General features: G+C 34.0%; 1 protein-coding gene across 1 annotated transcript in view; it reads right to left on the minus strand.

Annotated features, from left to right (window-relative positions):
- Positions 1-15,603, minus strand: part of LOC121381511 — a 72,963-nt gene that overhangs the window by 24,723 nt on the left and 32,637 nt on the right. The window contains exons 8-13 of the mRNA XM_041510834.1: positions 13,762-13,927; positions 10,088-10,399; positions 9,450-9,680; positions 8,416-8,531; positions 6,696-6,776; positions 5,380-5,454 (exon numbers count right to left, since the gene is read on the minus strand). Of these exons, the coding sequence (XP_041366768.1) occupies positions 5,380-5,454; positions 6,696-6,776; positions 8,416-8,531; positions 9,450-9,680; positions 10,088-10,399; positions 13,762-13,927 (981 nt within the window). The remainder of the gene's footprint in view (positions 1-5,379; positions 5,455-6,695; positions 6,777-8,415; positions 8,532-9,449; positions 9,681-10,087; positions 10,400-13,761; positions 13,928-15,603) is intronic.

Raw genomic sequence — 15,603 nt, forward strand, 5'->3', positions numbered from 1 at the left:
TTAAATAGCATCAAATGTATTGTTTCACGGCACTAGAATACATTGATCATAGGCAATTGGATGTCAAACACCACGTTGTCATCAGAGGAAACCCCCTACATTTTTTTCTAATGCAGCAAGGAATATTTTTTATGCTCTTTCCCACAGACAGGAACACACATGACAGCCTTTGACCAGATGTGGTGCACTAGTTGGAACGAGAAAAACCCAATCAGGTGAATGGATACACCGAGGTGGTCCGATCTTGTGACGCAAGCACCGCAAGCGAGCACTCAACCGTTGCCTCAAGATATTGAATTGAAATATTGTGTACTTTTACTGTTAAATTTATTTAGCTTTTTTTTTTTTTACGTACAATTTTGAATCAATTGCTAATTTAACAATATTTGTCCTAATGCCTACAATTTTTACTGAACGTGACAATCGGTGTGTGTGTGGGTGAAACCAAGTGAATATTTCCTTTTCTGAACAGATCTGGCCTTTTTAAGGGCCACTATGGGCAACCTAGGGAGACACCTCAACACCAACCAAGTCCCAGTAACGAGCTACTCTCGGCATACTATACTATGTTCAAAATATATATAGCTCCCCATTTCCATTTAGGCGGACCGTTAAAAAATGCGTCAGATTTCCTACATTCAATTTGGCTTAATCCTAAGGGATATTCCAACTACCATATCACCAAAACCACCTCCATCTGCTACCGATTGGACGGCTGCACTCTTACACCTGCCAGTGCAGACAGTCCCATCTCTCACCCACCCCAACCCTTTCCTGTCCGGGACAGAGGAGCCAGTTGAGGCTAGCACCTGTGCCCATGACAGGCGTGCCCTAAAACAGCTTGCTCTGAATGTGCACGTTAAACCCTATGACCTGACCTAACCTGATTATGAAAGCACTGTTTAAAATTTCCGTCAAGTAAAGTCATATTTAAATTGCACATTCAGAACACTTTTGGTTCTTATTGACGAACAAAATTTGAGAACACTGTTCTAAAATACTTTAATTGTCTTCATTTTTATTTTTGATGAACCCTCTAAATTTGTGCCCAACTTTTAATCTAGTGTACTTTTTTGGCCGAATTAGACTAAATGTATTGCATATTTCAGTCCATCGCATTTCCCCTTCCCCTCCTACTATATTTATAAATAATAAAATTGAAGTGGAGATATTTTATTTTGATTTTGGGGGGTGGGGTGGGGGAGGGATTCAGTCTATAACAATGACCGCGGAGTGTATTTGAAAGGGGGGCATGGTGTCGGTTCAATGGCCTAGGAGATGAAAATAAATGTATTTGAGGGTCTGAACCTGCTTCCCTGAGTAAGTTTGAATTTCAGGTGTTAAAATGTCACATTTCTGACCTTCTGAACAGAGTAACTGGAAAAGTGGGAGAATGAGGACTATTAGGTCGGATATTAACATTTATTCCATTGATAATAATATAATGTTGGATAAAAATGGGAATGACATGGAATTGTACCCAAAATACACCAGATTCTTTTTCGTAGTCTTTTATTTTTTTATTTTTTTTTACTTACTGTAACGTCTGAAAAAAAGAAAGAAACTAAATCAAAATATAAACCAGTAAAAGATTTAGCGTGGATGAAATAAATCTTAAGAAGTTTTCCCAAAATAAAATTGTATGGACTATACCGGGTCCGCAACAAGAACAAGAACGGCACTAGCACTAGATACAGCCTATATCCAGGTTCCTTTTGGAAATCACGCTCATACACATTTACATATTAAAAAAGCAGCTCGCAGACGAAATGACTCGTGATCGTTGGTCAAATCGGCGGTAAACATACATGTATAATGATATTGGTACAACTAGTGGAGAATACACATGCAAAATAAACAGCTCCAGATAAAACCTGTAACCTAAGTTCCTTTTGCAAATCACGTAAACACATTTATGTAACTAAGCATATCGCAGACCAGCGATCGTTTGTAAAGTTGGCGGTATAAACACACTAGTGTGCATGTATGGCTACTGGTGAAAAAACAAAGGCATATTTCATTATGGGGTGTTTTCCCAAATCAAATTGAATGGATAAAATTAGCATATAAATATATTTGACATAAAAAACAAACAAAAAAACCCCACCCTAATAGTAATAATAAAAAAAAAAAACGGAATATTTTCCCCAAATCAAATTGTACACACACAAAAAAACCCAAAAACGAACAACTGTAGAGAGATATCTACAACGACAGCCCTAGAAAAAGAAAATATATACATAACTGTAATACAAACAACTCCTGTACCGAAGTTCTTTTTGGAAATCACTCCAACACACATTTATTTAACAAAGCTCGTAAACGACATGTAACCCGCGATCGTTGGTCAAATCGGTGGTAAACGTATACAGGTAATATTGGTACAATTAGTGGAGGAAAAGGTAAATGGGTGATAGAGAGAATACATCTGCAACAACAACAGCTCCAGATAAAACCTGTAGCCATGTTCCTTTTGGAAATCACGCCAACACACATTTACATAACAAAGTTCGTAAACGACATGTAACCCGCGATCGTTGGGTTGTTGGTTAAATCGGCGGTACACGTTTACAGGTAATATTGGTACAATTAGTGGAGGTAAATGGGAGATAGAGAGAATACATCTGCAACAACAGCTCCAGATAAAACCTGTAGCCATGTTCCTTTTGGAAATCACGCCAACACACATTTACATAACAAAGTTCGTAAACGACATGTAACCCGCGATCGTTGGGTCGTTGGTCAAATCGGCGGTACACGTTTACAGGTAATATTGGTACAATTAGTGGAGGAAAAAGGTAAATGGGTGATAGAGAGAATACATCTGCAATAACAACAGCTCCAGCCATGTTCCTTTTGGAAATCACGCCAACACACATTTACATAACAAAGTTCGTAAACGACATGTAACCCGCGATCGTTGGGTCGTTGGTCAAATCGGCGGTAAACATATACAGGTAATAGTGGTTTAATTAGTGGAGGAAAAGGTAAATGGATGATAGAGAGAATACATCTGCAACAACAACAGCTCCAGATAAAATCTGTATCCATGTTCATTTTGGAAATCACGGCAACACATTTATTTAACAAAGCAGCTTGCAGACGAAAGGACCAACGATTAGCGATAGTTGGGATCGTTGGTAGATTCGGCGATGAACATACAATGAAACATAGTTTTGTAGGCACATTTTATTATTATTATTATTGACAAATTTAACGGATGAATGGATGTTTAACGACGCCCCAGCACAAAAATACACAGCGGCTATTGGGTGTCACAAATGTTAAGTATATGAAAACATTTATATATTTACGTAAAACCACAATATAATACATAAATAAAGGTAAGTATATTTTAAAACTTTGTATAGAAGTGTTTTTAAAACTTTACAATTAATTCTGGATGGAGTTTAAAAGATTCTAAAACATTTCTGTTCCCAAATATATAATTTCTTGTTGGCTTGAGATGATCACACTCCACCAAAATGTGGCGCACAGTCAGTGTACACTGACAATGTCTACACTGAGGAGGGGGGGTGGGGGGTGGGGGGGGGCCTTCTTTAAAATACATGAATGCGTCAAATATGTATCGCCGATGCAGACACGGCACAAAACTACTTCATCCTTCCTGCACCGCCTGTAGAATGACTGCCACTCTCCCAGGAGTGGCGTGACAGAATGAAGTTTGTTTGCAACCGCACCGTCCCAATCCTCTTGCCAAGTCGAAAAGATATATTTAATAATATAAAATTTAAAATCACTGTAGGGGACAACAACATGGACGCGGGGCAAGTTTAAAACAGACTTGACACATTTGATGAAGACACACAAAAAATAAAGTAAATACTACAATATACTACTTGCCCCAAAACTTGTGGCAGCACATGAAAAGGTATCAAAAACATACTGATTGACTTTATAACACCGGTGAACAGATTCGACATCACAGGCCCGTGGGAACAGTGGCGTAGCCGGGGGGCATGCCCTCCCCCCCCAATCCCTGGAAATTTTTAAGTTTTCGCTTATTAATAACATTAAAAAGGTTCCCACTACTCGATATCACTGTTTGCATGGATGCCAGGTGTCCCCCCCCCCCCCCCCCCAAATACAAAATTCTGCCTACGCCACTGCGTGGGAAATGAGGTGGATCATGTGTGTGTGTGTGTGTGTGTGTGTCACAGCCCGCCCCGCTTGTACTCCGAGGACGAAAATGAATAAAGGTAAAAATATGACACTTGTGTCCCGTCTCCACACTATGGATGCTGAAATCCCCCACTAGAAGTTGTGCACGCTCCCCCAGATATTGTTCCTACGGACCTGGAAACCTGCTCCCCGCCGAAAATAAGACAACATCCATAGCTGCCCGTGACAATTGTCACGTAGGCAAAATAAAACATTATTATTTAAAAATATTTATATATTTTTAATTTCCCATCTAACTTGCAGTATTCCCCCCCTCCCCCCCCCACTATCCTTTTAAAAACATTTTTATTTTATTGTATTCACTTTTTTTTTTTTTTATTATTTATTTTACTTTTTTAAATACAACAAATGTAAAAACAGATTCGATCTCCCCTTACAAATGAAATGAACTTCCCTGCTGTGCCAAATATCACATACGCAAAACCAAGCTTATTCTTTCTCCCCCCCCCCCCCCCATCCATTTTTGTTTCGATTTCATGTCTTTTGTTAGTAAACCGAACTCTCCCTTCTCCATACTCCTTTTTATTGTTTGCTTATTGTAATCGTTTCCCTTTGAAAGATTTACAAGGGTTAATGGTCAATATAAATGTATTATTTAGTTATTATTTTCAGTGTAGTGCAAATGCCTTGTTAACACGTATATCGCGATTTAAAAAAACAAAACAAAAAACAAAAACAACATGAAATAAATATATTATATATATATTTATTTATTTTTTTAATTCATCACGTAGTGTACTCTGCTACATAGTGTAACTGACAACCTCCGCGGCAACTGACAACAAGAAAAAGGTCAGAGGCTCAAATCAAGTAGCTCGTGCACGTTCGCAGTGACCGCCGATCAACCGTCTAACAGGAATTTTTCAATTTTTTCCCCGACAGTCTAGACGCCGTCTAGCTTGGTCGGAGTCGCCGTCTAGACGCCAATTATGGTTGGTTCGTGTACTGTAGATAATCTGTTTATACTACATTATGAAGTGTACTAAGAATACTCATTATCGTAAATCAAAAAGGTTTAATCTTAAATTTTATTATACATAAAAGAGAAGTATATTTTAGATCTTTTATGTATTAAAATGTAACAGTATGAACAGTAAACAGTAATTTGAGGGTTCTTCTCTTTAAAAAATCCAATATGTGGGTCTTATCTATTCTCATTGCTTTTGATCAACTCACAATTCAAGTTGCTTTCGGCATCTAGGAACGTAACTGGACTTTGATTTCTTTCTACTCTTTACTTTTTCCAATTCCCTATAAAACAAAGATTTCATTAGAATTCATGTGTTCCAATTGATATCCAAATCCTTTAAAACTTGATAATGGAAGCTTGAGGTAATTTTTTATTGAAAACAGGGGAACAATAAATTAAATCTACAACAATTAAATCTCAAACAGTATTAAATTAGCAAAAAATAAACACACACACACACAAACACACGTTAAAACTGACAAATTCTCATGACTGTTTAAACAAAACATTTCACCAAGTCTATGTGAAGCTTTTACCGTTTTCTTTCAAACACTCATCTATTTTATGGCTTATTTTTCAAAAAATATAAATGTATTATTGCTAGTTTGTAGTCTGTTAAAGACATATTGTCACAGACAACTAACCTACTTAATGGTCTAACAAAATATTACCTGAACAAAAATTATTTGATTTGTCCCTAAATGTACTTTATTCAACCATCTTCATAACCACCATATTCCATTTATTAATATTTTGTAAAAATAATTGAATTATGGCAATGGTCAATAATTCAAAAACTAAAATTGCCAAGAGGGTTGACATGAATTCCACTCCATCATGGTTCAGTTAAGGTGATGTGATAGCCAGATTTGGTTTCCAACAATTAATGTAATTTTTAATTATTATCCATTTTTAGAGAAATAAGGTCCTTAAATCCATGACAGTATGCCTTTAATGCATGTGCCCTAACACATTTTCAGAATTAACTCTAAATATTAACTGAATATGGCAATATGGATCACCAACTACCACCAAGTCATATTCATAAAAGACACAATGATACATATCAACATAATATACCAAAAATAAAATCTTTGAAAAGACAAAACCATGAGAATATTGCTCAGAACAGCACTTGCAGGGGCAGAAAGTGTTAAAAAGTTAGTTTGTTTTGTTTAATAACACCACTAGGGCATATTCATCGACTATTGGATGTCAAACATTTAATAACTCTTGACACTATTATTCCCATAGCAGCAAGGAATCTTTTAAATGCACTTTTCCAAAGACAGGACAGCACATACCATGACATTTGATATACCAATTGTTGTGCAATGGTTGGGATAGTAGTGTGTGTGTGTGTGTGTGTTAGAGAACTGATAGTGTTAGACAGCTGTTTTTATTTATTATTCTCCTATTAACAACATTTCACTTCACTAATAACTAAAGGATATGTACTAGAACACAATTTTCCCTAAAATTTTTGTAATTTAATTATTAATTTGTTAAATGGAATTCTTACAATTTTCTTTTAAATGCCTGGATCCTGGCTCGTCTTCCTCCACATTGTCTAACTCTATTCTGAAGTTGTTTTCTTGGAGTGCTGAAAGTAACTTAGCTTGTAAATGCAACTGAAGTCCGAACCAAATTGTTAACAACTATGATAAATTACTCTCCTATCTTTAATTACCGTTAGATTTTCTTCACTTTTTGTCCAAACATAAATTTGAAAAAAACATTACATTGACATGAATTCCACATATTAGACTGAAACCATATCACCTATATCAACTTTGTTAAGATCTCAGAGGACAAAACACATTTCTCGTGGAATACTTTTATGTATGTGACATAATTAATCTGATGTCATGAATAGTGCATTATACCTCAGTGTATGTCATGACATTATTAGAGTACATCATATCGATCCACCCCTCTTGAAGGGTATAAACAAGCAAAATGGCAGACAGCAGAAAACTGCATGTATTTTGCCCTATGCAATCTCAGCAAAGTTGATATCAGTGACATCGTTACAGTCTCGTAGGTGGAATCTGTGTCACTGTAATGGGTTTTTTTTCACGATTTGTGTCTGGACAAAATCTGGGGGAGATCTAAAGGTAATTAAAAGTAATAGAGTAATTTATTGTAGTTAACAATTTGGTTCGGACTTAAGTAAATATAAAAGTTCATTATAATCAAAAATAAAGAAAGAAAGAAAGTTCTTCATAACCCAATCCATCATTTTAGCTCTGGTCATTTTAAGGATTCTTTTCTTTTTTCAAAGAGAGAAATAATTAACAAAACAACAATATTCAGTGATACAATGACACTAAACCAAACAACTGGAAAATCTTAAAGGTTCTTAAAAGTAATAGAGTAATTTATTGTAGTTAACAATTTGGTTCGGACTTTAGTAAATATAAAAGTTCATTATCATCAAAAAGAAAGAAAAAAAGAAAGTTCTTCATAACCCAATCCATCATTTTAGCTCTGGTCATTTTAAGGATTCTTTTCTTTTTTCAAAGAGAGAAATAATTAACAAAACAACACTATTCAGTGATACAATGACACTAAACCAAACAACTGGAAAATCTTAAAGGTTCTTAAAAGTAATAGAGTAATTTATTGTAGTTAACAATTTGGTTCAGACTTTAGTAAATATAAAAGTTCATTATCATCAAAAATAAGTAAATAAATAAAGAAAGAAAGAAAGAAAGCAAGAAAAAAAGAAAGAAAGTTCTTCATAACCCAATCCATCATTTTAGCTCTGGTCATTTTAAGGATTCTTTTCTTTTTTCAAAGAGAGAAATAATTAACAAAACAACAATATTCAGTGATACAATGACACTAAACCAAACAACTGGAAAATCTTAAAGGTTCTTGAAAAGTAGAGGGTTACTGCAAGTTTTTAGGTGATAAAATCCACAAAGATTTTTTTTATCGGTCAGTTCCATCACACAGGGTTTTTTTTTCACACTAAAATTATTCACTGGCATGGCCAAGATGCATAGAGATACATGCAACTGCCCTATTCCAATATGATTTCCTTCCAATAAAAAATCCCAGTAAATTATATACAAGTACAGGTCTTAAAAACATTAGGTCCAATTTTTTAAAAATAATTAAATAAATAAAAACAACAAAGAAACAATGGACCCCCCTTCCAACCCCCCCCCAAAAAACCCCCAACCCTTTGATGCTAATCATATTAACAAAATGATGTTTGTCAAATATCGATATACCTTTCTTGTGTATGTAGATCAGATTCTTCTTGGTCCAGTACATCAAAGGTTTCCAGACAAAGAAGGTTCTTTGATTCTCCATCATCCGAAACAGACATCTTGTGGTTAACCGATACCTTCAAACAACAAACTTCTTTCATTATTATATTTAAAACGAACAAACTGTCTGTTGTAACCAAATGGCGAGTAATTATTTTGACTATCTCAAGCATAGGCAATTGACAATCAATCGAAATTCCCCCGTTTATTTTTTAAAATCATAATAATCATGTTGTGAGTAACAATTTAATCATGTATTATTCCCCCTACCCCATAAATTAGTATTCACAGTAAAAAAATATTTATCTCTGAAATCTGGTCACTGGCATAAGTGTTCAAATAATCTTTTGAACAAAATACACTATGTCAATGTTTAGCTGCATAATTCAGTTATCCCTGAAATAGTTTAGACTGATCTCTACTGGGGTAGCCACAAGAAACAGACTAATAGGCAATAATTTCAGAGCACTATATTGATTTTTAACAGTTGTAGGCTACCAGAAATATAGAATTTATAATACCTTGATTTCATCAGATGTTTACTTGTTCAAATAGTGTATTTAAATTTCTTTTTGTTTAAATTGCTATTTTAATCTAAGGTTAAGGAGTAGAAAGGATACACTGTATCAGATTAAGTTATCATTCTTAAAAGCCGCACACAGATTTACACAGTTCACTTGTTTTGGGAGTGCAGTGGGAAGATTTCGAGCATATTTTGACCCCCTCAACAAGATTTTTATCAAAAATTAATCCAGTAGTTAGAAGGTTAAGAAGAAGTGGTTCCTCTGTTTGTAGAATTTTATGATTTCAAAGAGAAGTATCAAGCATGTAAACTACAATTCTTTAAAAAGATGATTCTATAATTAGGTCTTAAATTAGTTTGTTGGATTTGTTTTAAGATCAATTAAATTTGGCTACAAATTAGTACGGTAACTTTTTTGGTCAAAGTTTTAAGGTTATATTTATGTTCAAGACTTTTGAACCACTACATGTACCTGTGATAACGAATGATCTGTTAATGTATTCTTTAGAGGGGAAACAATTTCATTTGCTGTCTCAAGAAGCCATGGTTCCGATGGAAGCTTTATTGGGGTGAACCCAAGATTTGATTCATTTGGCAGTTTAATGGGTGTAAAACCAAAGTTGGTCATAGGAGACTTGAGAAGTGACGAGTCTACATATTCAGATTTAGCTGGAGTTGCTTCTTCTGCAGTCATAAAAGTCAACTGAAATAAAAATGATTAAATTGATGAAATAAAAATAATTAACAATAAACACAGTTAAAAATTAAAATATAAAAGTTTGATTTTGCATGTTCTGACAGAACACTAATAAATAATTGTATTTAGCCATTTTTCTATATTGTTGCTTAAACAATTAGTAACTAGTAAAGTACATTTACCTGCATATACTCATTAAACTGGAGGTAACAAATTTTAAATAGATGTAATGTGTCATCATCTGGTCACAAACTATTAGACAGTGAGGTTTTCTGCCCTAGGTGTTTCAAAATGTTAATAATAATGACTTAACGGGACTCTGTTTAGATCTGAATCCAGTGTTAAAGCTAAATTCTTAGGTACATGTACACCATAAATGTTAGTAGTATACAATTAAATTTTTTAACATTCACCTTCTTGGCTACTTTTTTAACACCTTTAGGTTCAGTTTTAATATTGTTTATCCTGTCAGATTTTGAATACATTGGAGTGTTGAGCCCCAGTGAAGCAGTAAACTCTTTTTCATCACGAAAACCACCAATCATCTTGTCTTTGACAGGGGTTTTCCTAGATGTGATCAGTGTTGACATTGGTTGCAAAACTGCACTGTTTCTTGCTAGTCCAGCAACTCTTCTAGCCTTTGTACGAGTTTCACTCATGCCATATACTGAATGTTTGCCATGTGCTTGTGATGGGCGACCACTAAAAGCTGTATTTTCAGCTGTCTGAAATTAGATTTGATATTTATAAGCATTAAACAAAATGAAATAAACTTTTATTATTTATAACGAATTTAAGTTGCAAGTGTGATATTTCACTATTTTGACACATTTGTAATAAATAATTATAAATTAATTTACCTAGTTATTTTTTGTAGGCATTTCAAAGTATAATCTTTGCATTTCAAAAAGGATGATTTACTCAATGGTCTAGCAAAATATTGCCTGAAAATCTATGCATTTAATTTATCTCTAAAAATACTTTATTCAACCAGCTACAAGCCATAACATTTTACTTATCAATACTGCAATCCTGTCAACATGGACATGGGGACCCGACAAAGCACTTTGTAATCTCAAAACTCCTAGAGGGTTTTAGCAGGGGAAATACTAGGCTGGATGTACGCAGGCCAATCACTTTGTCAGTTTTAGAAAAAATATGGCAGCATTATCATATGTTTGTTCCTGTCAGTTCGAGGCGGGGGTATTTGCTGCAGCTTTCAGGTTAGCTTTTTCACATTCCTAAGGGTAGGGGAGATAACAGCCACCGCACAAGGAGATATTTCAAACAGGGCAGTCAGGGTACACGACGTCAGTTTCCTTTTCAAGCCGGGAGAAAATTTCCTCTATCAGCTAAAACTTCTCATAAGGAAGTCTAAGAATGACTAACAGGGTAACGGCTACTTACTATACCTGGATAGATAGGCAGAAGAGAACATCTTCCCAGTTGTGGGGGTATACAAATATCTGCAGTCACGGAGTAAGAATGGCTCTACCCAGCTTCTGACTCATAATAATGGCGAACCGTTAACCAGGTACCAGTTTAACGCCATTCTCAAGCATTCATTACAGTTTGTAAATGTAAACGGCCAATGTTATAAATCACATAGCTGTAGAATAGGAGTTGCAACAGAAGCTGCAGCAAGGGGGGTACCCAAGGAAATGATAAAGCTGTGGGGCCATTGGCATTCAGGGGCTTACAGCAGATATATTCGATTGCCAAAAACTTAAATTAATCTAATTAAAAACTTACTGATTGTAGGTAAGCATGAAGTTTGGATTATTGGATCATTGATAGTGCAATGGGTGGGAATCCAGGCACAAAGCAGGCCAGGTGGAGGTAACCTTGGGTTGCAGGACGCAGGTATTAGGAGTAAAATGGTATGATAATCGGGGAATGAGATGGTTGCAGCTAGATTAAGATAATTTTATTTCGGATAAGTTGCAATATCAAACCCCACCCAATTTCATGATAACGCCATTAAGTTAGACAACATAATTTTTTCGATGTGTAACGTTTTTGTAAAGTTAGCATTAACACATGTCAGCGATGACAGCTATGCGGAGCCTACAATTGACATAAAATCAGTGTTTTCCTGCGAAACATGTCACATGGTACTGAAAGCGAAGTTTTGCCCTTTCCCCTCTGACATCATGACATTAGTTTGGTGACGTCATTACCTCGACTGTCATCTCTCATTGATGAGATTTTACAAAACATTTAGCTCCACCCAGTTGTCAGCTAGTTTTTGTTGAAATTGTTTAAGCAATTTTTCTTAACAATTAAACATGCTCTAAACTAATTTTTTTGCAGTTCATTCACTTCCCACAATAAACATCAGTTCATCACAAATGTGACCTTTCTTGCTTACATTTGATTTGTGTACCTTAAGATAGCCTTTGACGTCATTGCTTTTCATTCATGACGTCATTAGTTTCCTCAGACTTTCACGTCTTGTATATTATATAGTTTGTGTCATGTAAGAAGTTTAAAGTTTATGTTTCTAAACTATTTACACTATGGGTAATAAATACAATAACCCACTCGATACTCGGAATTAAGGATTATCTGTCCCTCGCTAAAGCTCGAGACTGACAACAATTTCACATGGGACAGATAATCCGTAATTCCTTGTAACTCGTAAGTTATTGTCTATATATCTGCGTGTTTCCGGTTTCCCTAATTTTATGTAGGAACCCTGAAAGTTTTTGAAGCAAAAAAGATTAAAAAAGAAAAAGATTTGTGATTTTTTGCAATCAGAACACATCTGCCATTTACGGTTTCTCGGTTTGATTTGATTTAAGACAGTGCATCACGACTAGTATATCAAAAGCTCTGGTATGTGCTATTCTGTCTGTTGGGTGGTGTATATAAAAGATACCTTGCTACTAATGAGAAAATGTAGCAGGTTTGCACTCTAGACTATACATGTCAAAAGTACAAAATGTTTGACATCCAATAGCTGATGATTAATAAATCAATGTGCTTTAGCGGTGTCTTTAAACAAAACAAACTTTAACTTTAGCTGGTTTTGCATCCACTAGTCCCCCTCCTCCCCCTATTAAAACAACACAATTTTAACATAATATAGATTAAAACAATTCCTCACCTGACAGCAGATCAATTACCAATCTTGGGTAAATTATAATAAATACTGGTAAGACATTTATTATTCCTATATTGTTTGTATTTGTACAGAATGGATTTTATCTTGAACAAATTCTAAAATATTTACATGCACCTTCTGTTTATTGTATATTATTAACCTTAATGACATATGTGTTTACTATGGTAATTAAACAGACACTACATGTATTGGTGGGGATTTTTCCGTTGCAACCACTTAGATGAGGCACTTAGGTCTGTACCCTAAATATGATTTTCTTTTGGAGACAGTAGTTTTGTTTTTCATCATTATTTTAAATCAAAACTTTTAGCAAAGCATACGCAAAGGTAGGCATTTTTCTTCCACATGTCATCTTTGTAGCTTTGTGCAACTTTCTAATGGAAATCGAATAACATCGTCAAAGTTAAATACATTGTTTAATACTTTTCTTAATGTCAATTTTATAAAAGGCAATTTTATAATTTGTTTAGTCACACTGATTTTGTTTCTTGTTAAAAAATTTTTTTAAATTAAATGGTAAATCAAAACAAAGTAACTGATTTTCAAACTTTCATTGCATAAAGTAAATTTGCATGTCATTTGTTGTCAAGCTATTTTTATTTACAAAGCAATTAAACTGTTATAAATTGTACATAAACATTTCTAAATTCTTGTTAAATATTATATCTATTTAAACTACAGGCAACATTTTGTTTTCAAAATCTTGATTAGCGATATTTCTAGTCAATAAAAAATTGATTAGCAACTAGTTTTATGTTTTAAAATTGTGTAGCTAATCGCGACATAATACTGAACAAAATGTTCAGTTGAATTTGAGTAATTAGATTTTTTAAAAGTGATTTTTCTCAAACTAACTCCCCCTCGGGAGGTGTGGCTTAAAAATATATTTCCCCTTAAAAGGGTTAAACTATACTCATCTTCATTTTTAGATTGTACTGTATGTCATTGACCTTAGTATACCTGATTTGTTCCATCTTCTGAAAAGTTATGTTTAACTTCATCCAATTTTTCAGATTTAACATCAGTCAGAGGCAGAATGCAAATTTTAGAAAGATCCACGCTCATATCTAATATCTGTTCTTGTATTTCAGACAGCAGGTTATAGCGCCTCTTGCCCTGGGATGTCCTTTAAACAATAATAATAATAATAATAATAGTTGACACAGTGACACAAGATTAATTTAGACATAAGCCATTTTTAAAACATCAATTAGTTCTATTTTAATACTGGATCGCATGCTAGGTTTTTATTTTTAAGAGAAAACAAGCATTCTCAGAGCACTGCTAAAGCAATACATGTCCCCTACCAAGCCCAACAAATTACCATATATCTTAAGTTCAAGGGCCATAACTGTGTAAAATGGGTAAAACACCATACAAGTTAAACTTGATTTGTAACAGTATATGATGAATCTAAATATAAAATTTCATTTCAATACCTTCAGGCATTGAAAAAAACGGTCTTGAAAACTAATGTTTATATCTCCTAAGTTCAAGGGCTATAACTGCAAAAAAAGGGTTATTTACTATGAAAGTCAAACGTGAGTGAGATTTAACTGGATTGGAAGAAATTTCTAGAAAGATTGGGTGTAAACAAAGTATCTGCAACTGATAATGCAGACTTAAATGACTTACTTCACAAATATGATAACTAGTTCAAAGATTAATTGGGTGCTTTTAAAGGATAAAAAGGAAAGAAGATGTGAATCCAGTGTTTTTGAAAAGTCGGTCAATACCATATGCATTATGTCACAGTATTGAAACCGAATTAGAACGATTAGAATAATAGTGAACTATTAAAGCAATTGAATTTATTGATTGGGCCACACCGATTGTTCCAATTAATAAACTTGATTCTACAGTAAGAATTTGTGGTGGTTATAAACTAACTGTTAACAAGTTTTGCAAAATGAATTCTTATTCTATATTTCAAAAATATATGATGTGTATGCAAAGTTAGCTGAAGGAAAAAAAATAATCAGAACTGGACTTTCATGCATATGAAAAGATTTTGCTGAATAATGTTTGATGTGAATATGTTGCCATAAACACACACTGTGGACCGATATCAGCGTCTTCCATATGGTGTTTCGTCATCACCAGGGAGTTTCAAGCGGACAATGGAAGCATTGTCTGAAGGTATGCTCAAGTTTGCAGTGTATTTGGATAAGTTAGTGACAACTGGTTCCGATGATGATGAACATTTGAATAATTTGTCTCAAACTTGTGTTAGAAAAACTTTCAGAAAATGGTTTGAAATATGTCATTTATCAAATGATGTCATTTAAAAAATCACCTGATTCAAATAATAATTAATGAACGTTTGCATTCTTATGCGACATATAAGTTATCAATGAAGTTTACACAAACAATACTACAAGAGTATTTAAAGCTAAACAAAATAAATTCAGTTATGTATTATTAAAGTATGCATATAAATTTAATTATTTTTTGGTTCATACAAGTATGAATCAAAATAGCAATATGCATACTTTTGTATGACCTTCTATGCGGAATCATTCAGTTCATACTTGCATATTTTATTTAAAAAAAAATCATAATCACGTTTAATTTTAGCAGAGCAAGATTTCATAAACACAGTAAAAACACAATTTTTTATTTAATTAATTTATATACTGTAAACCGGGCAAAAAAAACCTATGCATATTAATTTTATGTTATTCGCACTGAACCTCAAGTTGCGAAATTTATACACACGCATTATTTTCCAGGTTAAAGTGTGCTTAAGTGGTATCAGATTTTCTATAAACTAGTAAACCATGAAGAAAAACAAATAAAATA

This window comes from Gigantopelta aegis, chromosome 9, assembly GCF_016097555.1.
Source record: "Gigantopelta aegis isolate Gae_Host chromosome 9, Gae_host_genome, whole genome shotgun sequence".
Taxonomy (NCBI): Eukaryota; Metazoa; Mollusca; class Gastropoda; order Neomphalida; family Peltospiridae; genus Gigantopelta; species Gigantopelta aegis.